Source organism: Procambarus clarkii, chromosome 5, assembly GCF_040958095.1.
Source record: "Procambarus clarkii isolate CNS0578487 chromosome 5, FALCON_Pclarkii_2.0, whole genome shotgun sequence".
NCBI lineage: Eukaryota > Metazoa > Arthropoda > Malacostraca > Decapoda > Cambaridae > Procambarus > Procambarus clarkii.
Window position 1 is genome coordinate 3,044,766 of NC_091154.1, and position 17,835 is coordinate 3,062,600.

Sequence of the window (17,835 nt, forward strand, 5' to 3'; positions counted from 1 at the left end):
CATAAACGATTCACCAAAAAATATTCTCATTCATTTTTCAGAACTGGAAGCGCCGGGCCAAACGCCTGGCTGCCAAAGGCAATCAAAAAGGCTCAATGATTAGCACAGGTAAAGCCGCCAAGCAATCTCAGAATGCTGCTCGAAGCAATCTCATTAACAAAGGAGGCGTGAAGCCCCAGCAGGTGATTCGAACCCCATCTAAACAATCGGAGGTCGGACAGTCTGCACCAGCCACGACTCACAAGGCCCACACCACTACGCCAAAGTAAGTCTGGCTTTTTATTTTGGCTCCCAAAAATATTGTGATATGGTCATTAGGATCACTAGAAACATGCAAATTGTTGCATTTTTCTGTGGGTGAGCCCCATCGGTTCCGTCGACTGATATTAGCTATACTGTATTAGTCTGGGGCTTCAGTCTTTACGGAATTCGAGCCTACCAGGGACCACTAGCCAGAACATGATCCCCTCAGAGAGGTGTTGGGAGCAATGGCCTATAAAACTTGTATGAAAGTATTCATGTTTGCCATCAATCGGGGTTGAACACCCAGAAAAGTAGGCATCCCAAAATAGACCCCTCCTAGTAGAAAAATTGCAACTTGAGACTGAACAGAGGCTAGAAACTCCCACAAGCTAACAAGCAACACATCATCACATCTCACTTGACCCCTTAGCCATCAAGCTAAACCCTCTGAACCCCCTAGGTCGGCTCCAGTCCATCGGGCTGGCAGCAGGACCATTAGTTCGTCAACTGAAGCCGGCTGGGGCTGTTGTCTTGCTTTGGCTGCGGTTACTTGTCAGGCTTTTCACCTGTGCGGTGCTGCTGTGTATTGGAACGGTGGCCAGGAGTCGAGTACCAAGAGCTGCAAGTATTTAGACCTACCTTCCCTAAGCTTCCTGTGAGTAAACCCCCTGGGATTCAGGGTTACCTTCCCTGGGATCTTCGAGTTCTTCACTCCCATAGAGGTAGCAGTCGCTGGCCTTCTGCTGTTTGGGTTTTGGCCTACCTCGACGACTGGTTGGTCTGGGCTCCCAGCCAGTCCACGTGTCTGCTCACCAGGGGTTTGGTTCTTTAACAGCTCTTCGGGTTCCTGGTGAACTGGAGAAAGTCCGATCTGGTCTCATCTCGGGTTCAGACTTGGCTGGGCCTTGTCTGGGATTCTCAGACAGCGTCCTTGTCTCTCCCTCAAGCGGGTGGCATTGCTCTGGCTGCAGTCCTTCCGTCGGCTGTTTCTGAGGGGATCCCAGGTCACGCGGCAGTTGCTCGAGCAGCTTTGTGGAAGGCTTAACTTCGCTGTGATCATTTACCCGCTGGGTCGGGTTTGGTTGTGGCATCTGTTCTGGTTCCTTTGGGCCTGTCCCTTCCGTCTTTCTCGTGATCGCTGGGTTTGTCCCCCAGGGGCCTTGCGTCGGTTGCTACATCTCTGGTTTCCTCTTCGGACTTTTCAGGGTTCGGTGCCTTGACATCTTTCGGAGCCTTGCCACGATGTGTTCATGGATGCCTCCTCGCTCAGCTGGGGCTTTGTGACCAGTGCTCACCAGGCCGGCCAGGGGTGGTGGGCTCACAGCATGGTGCGGGAGTTCACGGCGGTGTGGCGAGCATTGCCTCGGATTCATCTCCCACGGGCGAACAACCTGTCAATGTTCAATTCCCTGTCCACGGAATGGACGGTCGACTCCCACTCATTCAATTGGCTCTGCCAGACGTTCGGGCCCCCAGAGGTGGACCTCTTCATGTCAGCATGGTCACGGCATCTCCACATCTATGTGGCACACTTCCCCGACTGTGAGGCTGTCCCGGTAGACTCTTTTTGGCAGGGAGTTATGCCTTTAGGACTGGTCGAGGTAGGGTTACCTATACCTCTTTCCCCCGGTTCAGCAGTTGCTTTGGGTTCTGGCTCGGCTTGAGTCCTGTCAGGGGAGGGTTCTCCTTCTGGCACTATGGTGGCCGGCCCAGCCTTGGTTTTAAGTGCTGCTTGCTCGGTGTCCAAACTCGGGACATTTTCCGTGGCTCCGCCTCCTTCAGCAGATCAGGCCGGTGAGGTGCCTTGCTGGTTTGCACTTCGCATCTGGAGTTTATGACACGAGTGTATCACCGTCTGTATGGTGACCAGGTGGTTTCCCTGGTCTTCTTATCTTCTTCCTCCTGCGTTCTTCTTCTTGCCGACAGTATGAAGTCTCTTGGTAGTCTTCTCGTCACTTCCTTTCCCTGCGTAGCTTATCCTCGGTTTTGGATCGTGTTGTGTTGACTTTTCTTTCTTGGCTCTTTCAGGACAGGCATCCTATGCCTAAGACTGTCACCTCGTATCATGTGGCACAGGTGGAGTTGCTCCAGCTTGTGTCAAGGTGGATGTTACTTCGGCTCCATTTCGCAAGCTTTCTTGTGCCATTTTTCACCTCCGCTCTGCTCATGCACCTTCATTCTCTCCTCCGGTGCAGAAGCTTTTGCTCTTTTGATCCAGGTGGACGTTTTGTTTGTTTGCAGCCGTCTCCTTGTTTTCTGGCGAAGAACGAGACGGCGGGCTTCCGGAGGGGTCCGTGGGTTATTGAGGCTTGGTTGCTCAGGCCGGGGGGGTGCATCATGTTTTGTCCGGTTGCGACTTTGTGCCGTTAATCACATGCCTCGGCTTCTGTGTACGGGGGGACACTGTTGGTTGACCCGATATCCCTCGTTCCCTGTTCCAGGGCTCGGTTCTCTCAGGTCGGGTTATTAAGTCTATCCAGCCTGTGGTCTACCCTCATGCCCATGATATTTGTAAGTTTGCAGCTTTGGCTGCTGTGTTTGATAATATGTCTTGGGCTGATATTCGGGCACGTGGGTTTTGGAGATCTAACAGGGTCCTGCCTGCCCGTTATCTTGTTAGAGTGTCAGGCCCTCAGCGGTCTTGTGTCGCCTTGGGTCAGTGGTTGCAGCCAGTTGTCTTATCTTCATTATGAGTGGTGCAGTGCAGCCACCTCCTGCGTAAGTCCCTATTTTTCCTGCTCTTTGGGTAGTTAGCTCCAGGGAGCCGATGGGGTTCCAACACAGAAAACCAGAGTTGAATGCATTTTATAGGTAGAGCCCCAAAGGCTCCCTGGCTCCCTCCCTCCTTCCCTCCTTCCGGTCGGCAGTTTTTGTTTCCCCTTTTGCAGTCCTCAAACTAACGGTCCTGCTGCTGGCTCAGTAGGGGTGGGGGGGGGGTGCGAATGAGCTGCACGCGGTGTGATGACATGTTCCTTGTTAGCTTGTTTTCCTTGGGGGAGTTTCTAGCCTCTGTTCGGTCTCAGGTTGCAATTTTTCTACCAGGTGGGGTAGAAAAAAAGAGGGGTTTCGACTGGGCATCAGAAAATAACATGATGTTTAACAGTGATAAATTCCAGGTACTCAGGTACGGTAAAAATGAGGACCTTAAACACAATACAGAGTACAAAACACAATCAAATGTACCCATAGTAGGAAAACAGCATGTAAAGGATTTGGGAATAATTATGTCTGACGACCTAACGTTTAAGGAGCATAACCAAGCAATTATTGGGACAGCCAGAAAAATGATAGGATGGATTACGAGAACTTTCAAATCCAGGGATCCCATCACAATGGTTGTACTCTTCAAGTCACTTGTGTTGTCCCGTCTTGAGTACTGCTCAGTACTCACTTCCCCCTTCAGAGCAGGAGAGATTGCTGAAATAGAGGAAATACAGAGAACATAACGGCACGCATAGACGCGATAAAGCACCGAAATTATTGGGATCGTCTCAAAGCTCTCCAAATGTACTCACTAGAAAGAAGATGAGAGCGATATAAAAAAATATACACCTGGAAGATACTGGAGGGCCAAGTACCAAATCTACACAGTAAAATAACAACGTACTGGAGTGAACGATATGGAAGAAAATGCAGAATAGAACCAGTGAAGAGCAGAGGTGCCATAGGCACAACCAGAGAACACTGTATAAACATCAGAGGTCCCCGGTTGTTCAACACCCTCCCAGCAAGCATAAGAAATATTGCCGGAACAACCGTGGACATTTTCAAGAGGAAACTAGATTTATTCCTCCAAGGAGTGCCGGACCAACCGGGCTGTGGTGGGTATGTGGCCTTGCGGGCCGCTCCAAGCAACAGCCTGGTGGACCAAACTCTCACAAGTCAAGCCTGGCCTCGGGCCGGGCTTGGGGAGTAAAAGAATTCCCAGAACCCCATCAACCAGGGGTCTGTTTTGGGGTGCCTACCTTTCTGGGTGTTCAACCCTGGTCGATGGCAGACATGAATACTTTCATACAAGAGAGTTTCATAGGCCATTGTTCCCAACACCTCTCTGAGGGGACCATGTTCTGGCTAGTGGTTCCCGGTAGGCTCCAACTCTGTAAAGACTGAAGCTCAAGACTAATATAGCTAATATCAGTCCGATAGCTCCATGGAGCCTCCAGGGCTCTACCCAGAAAATGGCATTTCATTACATTCAACGCTGGTTTTTAAGGCACAATATTGATATTACACTTTAAATCACAATTAATCTGCCAAAATTTAACTTTTTATTGCCCGAAAACATCTTGAGTTGGGGCAGAAACTATACATATTTTTGGTGCGTCGTGCGTGTATATTTCCAACACGCTGTTCCCTACCATCTGGCAGACCAGTTTCTAGTATTCACTTTATAACCCGATACATTCTTCTGTGAATGAAGGCCAAGAGAACCGTCGACAAATGTTGATAGAAACTCCTGGAAATGGAGTAACTTTAACATTTCCTCAGTGACAGTTAACTGGATTGTTCAAATTGATAACGATTAATTTAGTTTTAAAGCTTTACATTTGTAAAGAATCGGAGCTTATATCTTGCGAGTTGAGGGCGAGGCCTGGCTGGGAATGGAAACTGACTGGGATGCATTTTGTTATTGGCTAAATTTATATTATAATATAGCTGCTGGCAAGCGGTGGTTGGGTGCTGCTCAACGAAAAGCAACGAAACAACGAAAATTTGAATCGGTGCATTGCTCGGGCATTTGTAACCATGATAATTGATATTAACGTACTGCTCAAGCACGAGTCACAATAACGTGCCTGAAGATAGCCACGACTTGATAATGGTCCAGACGGATCGAAACGTCGTCGCTTCTCCATCTTCTGAGTTGTGGTTTGGTCATCGTAATTAACTCACTTGCTGACAGTAGTCTTACACTTTGAGTAGTGAGATGTGTAGCAGAGTAAACTACCAACCAGTAGTGAAATGTGTAGCAGAGTAAACTCTACCAACCAGTAGAGAGATGTGTAGCAGAGTAAACTCTACCAACCTGTAGTGGGATGTGTAGCAGAGTAAACTACCAACCAGTAGTGAGATGTGTAGCAGAGTAAACTACCAACCAGTAGAGAGATGTGTAGCAGAGTAAACTACCAACCAGTAGTGGGATGTGTAGCAGAGTAAACTCTACCAACCAGTAGTGAGATGTGTAGCAGAGTAAACTACCAACCAGTAGTGAGATGTGTAGCAGAGTAAACTCTACCAACCAGTAGTGGGATGTGTAGCAGAGTAAACTCTACCAACCAGTAGTGAGATGTGTAGCAGAGTAAACTACCAACCAATAGAGAGATGTGTAGCAGAGTAAACTACCAACCAGTAGTGAAATGTGTAGCAGAGTAAACTCTACCAACCAGTAGTGAGATGTGTAGCAGAGTAAACTCTACCAACCAATAGTGAGATGTGTAGCAGAGTAAACTACCAACCAGTAGTGGGATGTGTAGCAGAGTAAACTCTACCAACCAGTAGAGAGATGTGTAGCAGAGTAAACTACCAACCAGTAGAGAGATGTGTAGCAGAGTAAACTACCAACCAGTAGTGAGATGTGTAGCAGAGTAAACTCTACCAACCAGTAGAGAGATGTGTAGCAGAGTAAACTACCAACCAGTAGTGAGATGTGTAGCAGAGTAAACTACCAACCAATAGTGAGATGTGTAGCAGAGTAAACTCTACCAACCTGTAGTGAGATGTGTAGCAGAGTAAACTCTACCAACCAGTAGTGAGATGTGTAGCAGAGTAAACTACCAACCAGTAGTGGGATGTGTAGCAGAGTAAACTCTACCAACCAGTAGAGAGATGTGTAGCAGAGTAAACTACCAACCAGTAGAGAGATGTGTAGCAGAGTAAACTACCAACCAGTAGTGAGATGTGTAGCAGAGTAAACTCTACCAACCAGTAGAGAGATGTGTAGCAGAGTAAACTACCAACCAGTAGTGAGATGTGTAGCAGAGTAAACTCTACCAACCAGTAGAGAGATGTGTAGCGGAGTAAACTCTACCAACCTGTAGTGAGATGTGTAGCAGAGTAAACTCTACCAACCAGTAGAGAGATGTGTAGCAGAGTAAACTCTACCAACCTGTAGTGAGATGTGTAGCAGAGTAAACTCTACCAACCAGTAGAGAGATGTGTAGCAGAGTAAACTCTACCAACCAGTAGTAGATGTGTAGCAGAGTAAACTACCAACCAGTAGTAGATGTGTAGCAGAGTAAACTACCAACCTGTAGTAGATGTGTAGCAGAGTAAACTACCAACCTGTAGTGAGATGTGTAGCAGAGTAAACTCTACCAACTTGTAGAGACGTGAGGTTTACATTTCAAATTTGTAGTTCTGAAAATAAATATTAATGTGTTATTATCTAGTTTAACCAAAAAAATATGCTGAAGTAAATATTATTACATAAGCCTTAAGATTTTGGAATAATCTTACTACTCAAAAAATGTAGACGAGGGACTTTAAAAGTTTATGAACTCTTATGAACGGGAAGGGAAGGAGGGGGGGGGTGGAGAACAACCCGGGATCCTTGATTGTGAGTCGAGGACTTAGACCACTGTACTACAAGACCCACAAAAGTGCAATGTCATGACATCAATTTAAGTTCTTCAGTCACCCTGAAGTGACTTTTAAGTCCTCAATGCACATGGTTCATGTGCATTGAGGACTTCATTCTCCTTCAGCACTAACTGCGCCACCAACCACTACCCGTTGGGTACGATTCTGTATAAACCACTAGTAATCATATGGTGTTGCTATTGTTTGTTGCAAGTCTTACTCCCACTGCATTCCCTATTAATCACAAGTGACATGATCTTTGGCCTAATTATCCATAATAAGGTAGCTTCTTTTACACTTGCCATATGTACCCTTTTGGCTCTTGCCAAATGATACGGTTTTAACTCGTAATTTATGATATTTCCAATGAAATGTCAGTGAAAATGCTTTAATATCTAGAGGTGAGGCTGCCCTCACACAAAATGTAAGTATGTGGTTAGTTTGTACGCCTCAACACTAGGGTTTCAGACACCATAAAAAATAAATCTCATAAATGCTTTTTATAAAACTTATTGTACTGTTTGGACACAGTAAAACGTTCTAAAATAGAATTGTATTTTTTCTAATATGTAATGTTTACTGTTAACCACTGCACTGCGCAGGGCACCTTAAGGCACTGGATCGAGGATGTACAGAGTGCCATATGGCGATCGTAGGTATATTGTAGGATTCAAAACTGGCACTCGGTGACTTGGGTACGAGATGGATGCCTAAGGCCTCCAGTGAGCGTCCGCCATTTTGAAAAAAAAATCCCAGCATGCCCCATGGCCATGGGCAGCCTCAGTTTCAAGGTAGCAACCATGTCTGACGCATCATCAATGAGCTCCTGGTCTAACAGTCGGCTGTGTTGTTGAAAAACGAGTCTTAGATGCCGAAATACAAGACATATTGTTTGATGAAGAACATATTAGTGATGTTGAAGACTATAGTCATGATAAAGACTTAACACGGGCTTCTTTAACATAGAGACTAGTGATACGGACATTGAGGTGGACGATGTCGAGCGTGTGTATAGTACATACAGGTTATTACCACTGGATTTTTACCATCACCATCTGTGCCATCTGACGTGTCACTACTGAGTGATACTATTGGTGATGAGTCATTTTTTGGGTTCAATGACATAGGCTCAGATACTGTACAAGCAGTGTTGATGAACCGATTGCAAGCGACTATTGTGATACTAGGTGGGGTTTTGCTGCCTCAGCAACACGCCGAGGCAAGCGTCAACGTGTCACGCTGCCTGAGGACAAAGATGACAGTGAGCCCTCGACATAAGGTGCTCGTGGTAGGCCTATACTACGCAGAACAGCCTCGTCTCCTGGAATACGCAGCTCTATCACAACACGATAGAGCTGTGTTGTTGGCACCCGGGCTGGTGATGTTTGTGCTGGTGGTGGCCGTGGCGTTGGCGCCAAAACATAAACCATTGGTGTACTTGTGTGGGAGGATTGTGACAATTTTATCCTACAAACTCCAGCATTTGATAATATCAATGTTGGTGTGACACCCTTATTCCCCTATACTGGTGATGATATTGCTGAAATTTATTATTTTATGGCATATTTCATAGCCCATCTCGTTGCAGAGACAAATCGATGCACTTTGCAATTCATTGCCTCTGGAATTTTATCTGCCTCTCGAATGACACGTTGGAAAGACACGACTTGAGGAAATGTATGTTTTTAGCGTTGTGCATGATGATGAAGCATGCAGAAAAACACGTGATCCAAGATTATTGGAACAAAGACAGCCTTGTTCAACAGGTACATGTCACATGATAGGTTCTTGCTGCTTCTCAGGTGCCTGCACTCTGAGGACATTGATAATGAAGACAGACACGACAGACTGTGGAAAGTGCAGAAGATATTTGGTGATTTGAGAGGAAAGTTCCGTGACTATTTTGTACCAGCACAGAATGTCGTGATTGATGAATCGCTAGTTTTCTTCAATGGACAACTGGTGATAAAGCAGTACATACCATCAAATTGGCACAGATTTGGACTAAAGTTCTTCGTATTATGTGGCTGTGAAACTGGTATTGTCATGGACATGATATTGTATTCAGGTACGGACGTGGACATACCAGGATCCACACGGGTTCTCAGGCAGTGTTGTGAAAACACTCATGGAACCGTTGCTGAACAAGGGGCATATTCTGTACACCGACAACTACTATACCAGTCCCTTGCTGACCAGATTCCTCCTTGACCACAACACCGGCGTATGTGGCATTGTCAAGGCCCACAGAAGGGAAATGCCAGTGTTTGGCATTAGTATTGCAGTGGGTGAATGCCAGCTGAGAAAGTGTGATAAAATGTTATCCGTGCCCTGGAAGAACAGACGCGAGGTGAATATGTTAACAACTATTCACACCGGTACAATGTTGGACAGTGGCAAAGGGAATTTTGCAATAAGGGTGAAAATGTATAAACCTGATTGTGTCATTGACTACAATGTAAATACTGTATGTGTTTAGTAGATAAATGTGACACGATGGTTGTTGCTGTCGAGTGTGTGAGATAAATCTGTGAAGTGGACCAAGAAATTGTTTTTCCGCCTTATTGACATTGCCGTGCTGAACTCTTACAACAAGTATCTCATAAAATCTGGCAAGAGACCATCAATCCGTATAGTTAGTGTTGCTCTAGTGTCGCAACTTTTGGTGAAATATGGAGGGCAGTGTTGTGACGCGTGGGGTGCCGGCAACAATGCCTCAGACACTTCCTGACAGACTCGGTGTAAAGAATATCTTACTGTACACAAGCTTGGTTATATGCCAAGCCCAGGAACAGGTGAAAAGGATAAACATACCTGTAATGTTTGCAAGAACACGCAACGTAAGGAAAAGAATTACATAGTAAATTATGTGAGAAATCTTTAAATAATTCTGACAAAGAAAGGGATCTAGGGGTGGTTCTAGATAGAAAACTGTCACCTGAGAACCACATTAATTTAAGAACATTGTGCGAGGAGCCTATGCTGCACTTTCTAACTTCAGAATTGCTTTTAAATACATGGATGGAGAAATACTAAAGAAATTGTTCACGACTTTTGTTAGACCAAAGCTGGAATATGCAGCGGTTGCATGGTGCCCATATCTTAAGAAGCACATCAACAAACTGGAAAAGGTGCAACTACATGCCACTAAATGGCTCCCAGAACTGAAGGACAAGAGCTACGAGGAGAGGTTAGAGGCATTAAATATGCAAAAACTGGAAGGTAGAAGAAAGAAGAGGTGATATGATCACTACGTTCAAAATAGTAACAGGAATTGATAAAATTGATAGGGAAGAATTCCTGAGACCGGGAACTTCGAGAACAAGAGGTCATAGATTTAAACTAATGAAACAAAGCTGCCGGAGAAGTATAAGAAAATTCACTTTTGTAAACAGAGTGGTAGACGGTTGGAACAAGTTAGGTGAGAAGGTGGTGGAGGCCAAAACCGTCAGTAGTTTCAAAGCATTATATGACAAAGAGTGCTGGGAAGACAGGACACCACGAGCGTAGCTCTCTCCTGTAACTACACTTAGGTAGTTACAGAATTGAAAATCCATCTGCACTTGGTGCATTGAGTGCAAAGTTCCCTTGTTGAGGAAAGTTGACTGCTTCAGAGATTATCACACTCTCTCGCAGTGCTAAGTGTGTTAATAGTGTTGTATATAGTCTGTACAGTGTGTAAATAATCTGTAAATGTAAATAATTGAACATGTAATATGGAAAATATGAACAATGTTTTGGATACATTTTGACACATCTAACACAGTTTCTTTGAACAGTACAGATGTTCTACTATGTGAATATTGTGAAACAATATATGAAACAAAAGAAATGCATTTGTAATTGTGTGGAAAAAATGAACATAAAAATATTTGTGGCAACTCGCACATGTTGAATCTGGCGTGTGACCAGCGCCGGGAGCCTCCGCCACGGGCGACCACCAAGCTGTGACATCACACCCCATTTTCTGGACATCACTGCGGCCAAAGTAAGTACATTTGTGCAATATTTTCAACACATATATGTGGTCAGGGGAGGGTATATAACAATTTTGGAAAGGAAAATCAAAATTTAGAATTTATTTTTGGCACATCATGGGGTTTGTGATATTTTTAGGCCTCACAGCACTGTGGTTAAAAGAAGAATAGCAGTAATATGGAATTAGATGGCAGTTTGGTGATCTGATTCTCAGCATTGGCCTTGCTCTGAAATTTTGAACGTGGCAGGCTGAGTGGCATATTTGATCTGTTATTTAACCCCTTAACTGCGTTGCCTCCAAATGTGACACCCCCGCAGTGCGCAGGAAATAAATTCTCTGGAAAAAATTCTTTTTTCTTTTTAAAGTGTCAAAAACCCTTCCCTCAGTATGGGTATGTAAAAAAAAAGTCGAAATTGTACTTACTTTGGCTGCTATGGGGTCCGGAAGTTGGGGCGTGACGTCATCATTCCCCGTGCGCCCGTGCCGTAAGCTCTCGGGGGCGGTGGGGCGCTCGGGGCGGGGTGCGCGAGTTGCCGCGAATATATTTTCGTTCATTTTTTGCGCACCTTTCCAAATACATTTTCATTGTTTTTATGTGCCAATCCAATGTATAATGAACACGTACACTATAATATCGCAGTACAACATCCGTACTGTCCGTAGACACTGTGTTACGTGCATGAAACTTGTGCGCACATATGCAGCACATATTTACTATGTATCATGCTAATTTGTGTATATATACAATCTATTTACACACTATCACACACTATATACATTCACCATCAACACATTCAGAACACCGCGTAGCAGCTGTTTCATATGGGCCAATAGCAGCTGCCTCGTATGGGCCAATATCAGCTGCCTCGTATGGGCCAACAGCAGCTGCCCCGTATGGGCCAACAGCAGCTGCCTCGTATGGGCCAATAGCAGCTGCCTCGTATGGGCCAATAGCAGCTGCCTCGTATGGGCCAATAGCAGCTGCCTCGTATGGGCCAATAGCAGCTGCCCCGTATGGGCCAATAGCAGCTGCCCCGTATGGGCCAATAGCAGCTGCCCCGTATGGGCCAATAGCAGCTGCCTCGTATGGGCCAATAGCAGCTGCCTCGTATTGGCCAATAGCAGTTGCCTCGTATGGGCCAATAGCAGCTGCCTCGTATGGGCCAATAGCAGCTGCCTCGTATGGGCCAAATAGCAGCTGCCGCGTATGGGCCAAATAGCAGCTGCCTTGTATGGGCCAATAGCAGCTGCCTTGTATGGGCCAATAGCAACTGCCTCGTATGGGCCAATAGCAGCTGCCTCGTATGGGCCAATAGCAGCTGCCTCGTATGGGCCAATAGGAGCATTTGACCATGAACACATTCAGAACACCTCGAGTGAGAGCAGCCACACCCAGCCAGTCTCCCTCACTCCAACATCTTACTCGCCAACATTGTTCCTCCCACCATATTATTATAGTTCTTATTACACATGTTCTATATACCTATCTACATGTTTTATTTACCAGAACTATGCAAGTAAGCCGGTATTGTGTCCAAACAGTACAGTGGCCACCATACACTGCATGAAAAATCACACAGCAGACGACGCTACGATTACGTCACCTCCCTCACCGAAATAGCTCCTCTCAACATTCTCCTGTTGCTGTTCTTACACTATATACACACACTATATATACCCATGTACATATGTGTTGCCCATAGCGAACCAATAAGCTAGTATGGTGAGCAAAACAAGAGTGGCAGCCACACACACACAATGAGGCTACCTCAATTCTCGCCCTCCCTCATCAAAATTCCTCCTTCCACAATACTACGCTACGCACAACGCTAATTATAACCACAATCCTGCTATTATCACAATCCTGGTCACTAATTCCTGTAAATGAATAATTGACCACACGTTTATTTTGAAAAGGAACCTTAGAAATCATTTGAAGATTCCTAGATGAACGAAATAATGCTGTGGTGCTGTGGCTAGCGCTGTGAACATCGTGAACAGCATTGAATCACTGATATTTGAACATTGTACCCAGTCATTATCACACTCAGGCTCTAATATAACACTATCATAGCTAAATAATACAAGTTATATATATATTTTGGCATTATTAGGCGATGCTGTGGTCACATGCTGAACAGCAGTGCTGTGCGCTCATGCTGCGAGCGCCAGCCTTGGTTGCTCACACACTACTGAGGCTCCCACACCCGGGAATGTGGACCACGATTTTTTTTAAAGATGGCGTCTGTTTACAAGAGCCCTGAGGAAGCTGATGTGAACCCCATGTAGCCGCGGGAGTTTTGAATGGAACGTGAAAAATACAAATACCCGGAGGCGCGTTGCGCAAACCAGACGTGAGCCTGCAGGCGCGTTGCGCAGTTTAAGGGTTAAAGGGATCCACTATTTGGAGGTCTGAAATTTTGGCAGTTCTATTGTACTTGGATCAATATTATTACATACAGTACTGTGTAAATTAAAGCTACCAATTTACTTTGTAAAACTTTCACATCTACAGTATCTTCACTTGTAATGTAATGGTCACCAAAGGTTATTACGTCTGTTGAGACATTGTGTGGATTTTGAGAAAATACGTAATATTTCAAGTTTGTTTTGGTTTAAATGAGTATTTGGTTAACACTTTCACACTCTCGTAACGTTTACAGCGTCACCAATTTTTCTCTCGAATCCATGCGCAAGACACAATTTGAGTTCAGCAATAAAATATTTGCACAAAATTAAATTTTTATCCGATCGACTTTGGGATAGTTTCAAAATGCGCGCCATTAAATTTTTGTTCTCCCCAATAGGCCACATGGTACCTTGGCCTACGGGTGCACGTGCTCGACCTATTGTTTTGTTGCCACCGTGAATGACCGCATCGCTCTACCCTCACGTCCAATACTTATGCATTTTTCGGCATTTATATCTGTTCCCGTGTGTTTTCAACCCATTATATACATTACACGATGGATCCTGGTCAAGGGCCAAGCAGTTCTACGTCTAAAGGAGTGAAGGATTCATCAAAAAAGGATAAGATAAGTATACTGTACAAGAAGTTCAGTCGGATGAAGCTCACACCCACAAAGACTCCTGGGTTAGTTGAAGCATTTTCCGATATTGAGTCCGATACCTTGCTCCAGTTTCAAGAGGTGGCAATGTGGTCCCTATTGAAGTGGGACACTGATGAGTGTCCTCTCACAACTAACACCATGGCACATGCTCCTGACATAAATGCTGATGCAACAACTGATGCTGCTAATGTGTCAGTCTCAGGACCATCTGGTGTGAGGCGGCCTTTATTTACTTCAACACCTCGAGGCGAAGACTCCTCATCTGAATCAGAACACGAGATGGGTGTGACAGATGGAATTTCAATCTGGAATTTCAAGAACAAGAGGTCATAGATTTAAACTAGCTAAACACAAATGCCAAAGAAATATAAGAAAATTCACCTTCGCAAATAGAGTGGTAGACGGTTGGAACAAGTTAAGTGAGAAGGTGGTGGAGGCCAAGACCGTCAGTAGTTTCAAAGCGTTATATGACAAAGAGTGCTGGGAAGACGGGACACCACGAGCGTAGCTCTCATCCTGTAACTACACTTAGGTAATTACACTTAGGTAATTACAGAACACTCAGACACAAGTCGTCGTCCTCATAAAAGAAACAGACGTATTGTTGATTCAGTAGAGTGTCTCAATAAGAACCTGACACATGCAATCGTTCATCAGAAAAAACGTCTAAAGTGTCATGTTTGTTACATGTCAGGAATAAGGAAGGACTCTAACCTAAAGTGCAAAACGTTTGATGTTGCACTGTGTGCTACACGTGCTACACAAGATACTACCGGAAGAGGGTATTTTGGGTGGAAAAGAAGTAACCACTCGCAACACATTCACTCCACCTACGAAACATCTGTTGAGCAACTTCAGGGACCTTCTCCTGAAGCAGGTGGAGTGGATCACAGAATGCTCAACTTATTGTTCAACCATAATCATTCCCTAGGTAAGTACAAACACTTTGTATAAGTTTTTATAAATAAGATATTACGATTTATACTTTGTTATTGGTATTGATAGAGGTTTTCTTCAATATAGGCTTATATTCGTATTTCCATTTAGAGCATTGTATTGTGAATAATTTGATACCACACTGAACAATGTAGCACAAAAACTTCTGTTAGCAAACGGGAAATTTTTGTATGTGTTTTTCGGGTGTACCGGGGTGTGGTTATGGGTGTACTCTAGCGGGTTACACTAAGGAGACCTTGGGCGTTGCTGCAGGTGGGATGCACCCATGATTTGGACTTTATATGCATATGTCCATGAAGGGAATTTTATTGTGATCACACTGATACCAAAATGAACAATGTAGAACAAGTCTAAACTTGACAAACCTGAAAAGAGTAGAAACATGTCATCGGTGTTTGGCGCTCACGGCTACCGATCGACGTAGTTTTTTATTTGGTGCCGGTCTCACGCCTGCTTTGGTGACATTTTATGCATAAGTTCCTCTAGAACATTCTATTGCGAACACATTGATACCAAAATGAAACATGTACATCGAAAATTAAGGTCAGAACATTGAAAAGAGTATACACTTTTCAGTGTCGCCGCTCAATCGCCCGAAACACCAGGAGCACAAGGGCAATGTTTTACGTTCGACCACCGGGAGCGTGAAAGTGTTAAGTACAGTACTATACAGTATGCTGTAGCTTGTACTTCTTATAAAACAAAGCTAATACTTACATGTTAATGTTACTGTTTGGAATGAAAGTCTGTTATATAATGTGAATGCATGTGATATGTTCAACAAATGGCTAATACTGTACACACACAGAACTGGTATTGAAAGTTGTACGGTATTTGTAGAAGAGTGCTACTGTGAGCTTCCAGTATGGGCCAGGTGTTGAAATTTCAAGCGTTCGAGAATATTTTTGTGTATCTCCTGTTATTTTCACAAGTCAGGAAATTGAGCTTGTCAATGTATGGCCGATTGTGTTTTAGCTGAACCTATAAGTTTCTTGATGCTTGGATTTTCAGGATGACTAGAGATCTTGCTCTTCCAATGTCCCTTTCAGTTGCTTGTCCCATGATAAAATCCTCGGTGATTCTGATACTGTACTTTTGACACTATTCATCTTGTGCCCTATTGCTCTCATATTAGCGTCTTGAATGATATTTAGGACTTTTTGACTGTTCTGTGCCACAGATGGTTCTCGGTAGTCTTCTATATTTGGTGCTTTCATTTGTTACTGTAAGAGCTCAGTAATTCAAATTCTGATAACACAAATTTTTGGGTAATCTGAACAAATTCATGTTCATCGTTGTCGAGTGAACAGCAGGTGTAAACGTAGGTAAAACATGAAATTGCGAGAGCAAATTTCAAGAGTATATGAGGTAAATGCTGGGAGTAACTAAGTTGTGGTGCAAAAAATTGCAATTTTGTTCATTTTCTGGGGGGAGCCCCGTCGGCTCCCCGGAGCTTTACCGGCTGATATGCTAATGTCAGACTTTGGCATCAGTCATGTGTATGGAGTTCTAGGGCCTACCGGGGACCACGAGCCAGAACCTGGCCCCCTCAGAGAGGCAAGGGGAGCAATGGCCTATAGAAACCCCCGTGTGGTTGGAAGCATTCTATGTCTGCCATCGACCGGGTCAAGCATCCAGAAAGGTAAGCATTCCAAAACAAACCCCTATTCTGGTGAAAATTGCTACCTAAGCCGAACTAGTGAATAGAACTCTTCAACAGAAAACACGGAAACTAGTATGACGTCATACGTCACCGCGCCGCTGTCTGCGCAGCTCCCCCCTCCCCGGGAGGGGGAAGGGGGAGCCCCAGACCTCCCACGCCGGCTATCCACCCATCAGTTCTTCGGCTGATGCTATAGGCACTGGTTATGTGCTCCGGCTCCAGTGGTTGTTTCAGCACTGTACCTAGAGTGTGGTGTCTGTTTTCTAGGTGGTGCGTGAGCCGGGTGTGATTCTTCAGTACTCGGGCTGCATGCGCCTAGGGTTCCCTTCCCTAGGTGCCCTGTAAGTACTGCCCTTGGGGCTTGGGGCCACCTTCCACAAGTTCCTTGGGTCCTGCCCCTGCTTGGCCGTTTACCGCTTGGTTTTCGGCCGCTCTTTGTGTGCTCGGGTGTTCTGTCTCCCTTGTTCGCCTTAGAGTAAGGGGCGGTGTTTGCACTGGTGGGGCGCGGGGTACTGTGCAGCTTGTCTTTACCAATCATAGCGGCCGGCTCTGTTCCGCTTGGGTACGCTGTCCTCTTGCGGGGTTTTCTTTTTCTTTTGTTTATATACCTGGTGGGGGGGTCTGCCTTCGTTCTTGCCCCTTGTGTCCCTTGTGTTCTGAGTATTTCTGGTGGTACCCCCTGCTAGGTCCCCGTGAGTGTACACGTCCCGGGGGTTCAGCTCTTAGAAAGTTGTTTGGTAGCTTGGGTGCCGGTTAGCAGTACCCTGCCTGGGATTACCTGAGCGCGAGTCCTCTTAAAGTAAACGCTCGGGACCCTGGGAAACCCCTGGGGGCGCGCGGGTCCGATGGATGTGACCCCAGAGCCCCCCCCTCGCTTCCAGCGAGTTTGAGGGTTGCTCTCACCTTTTGTCTCTGGGTGACTCTCTGTTTTGCCTCCGTCTGCTGCCTGTGGGGTCGGTGACACCTTCGACCCGGTGTCCTGCGAGTTTGGTTGCTCGTTGTGGCTCGGTTACCCAGTTGTGCTAACAAAGCGGGTGCGGGCAGCAGGGGCGTTGCACTTGAGCCTTGGTGGTGGCAACGTTCTCGTGGTTTCCTCCCCGGGAGCCCCGGGGCTGCCCCGTTGTATTTCGTTTTGGGACTTGGGGGTGTTGGTTGCATCCACGCCCCCTTGTCTTTCCCCTGGTTCACCCTTCCTGCCTGCATCCGGTTCCTTACCGTCTGTAGGTTCAGGGCGGGGTGTTTCGTGGTGTTGAGACTCGGGCAGTCTCGGGGAATTCCCCTTCCGGGGTAGTGACGGGGGCATTTGGGCCTGTTCCTCCAGCCGTGTTGTATGAGTCTGCCAG

At 45.6% G+C, this 17,835-nt stretch overlaps 1 protein-coding gene across 3 annotated transcripts in view; it reads left to right on the forward strand.

Moving 5' to 3' along the window:
• The window catches only part of LOC123765280 (HMG box-containing protein 4), an 89,524-nt gene that overhangs the window by 23,586 nt on the left and 48,103 nt on the right, over nt 1-17,835 (forward strand). For all 3 annotated transcript variants that reach the window (XM_045753821.2, XM_045753832.2, XM_045753841.2), the window contains exon 8: nt 42-265. In XM_045753821.2, coding sequence (XP_045609777.2) covers nt 42-265 — 224 coding nt within the window. The remainder of the gene's footprint in view (nt 1-41; nt 266-17,835) is intronic.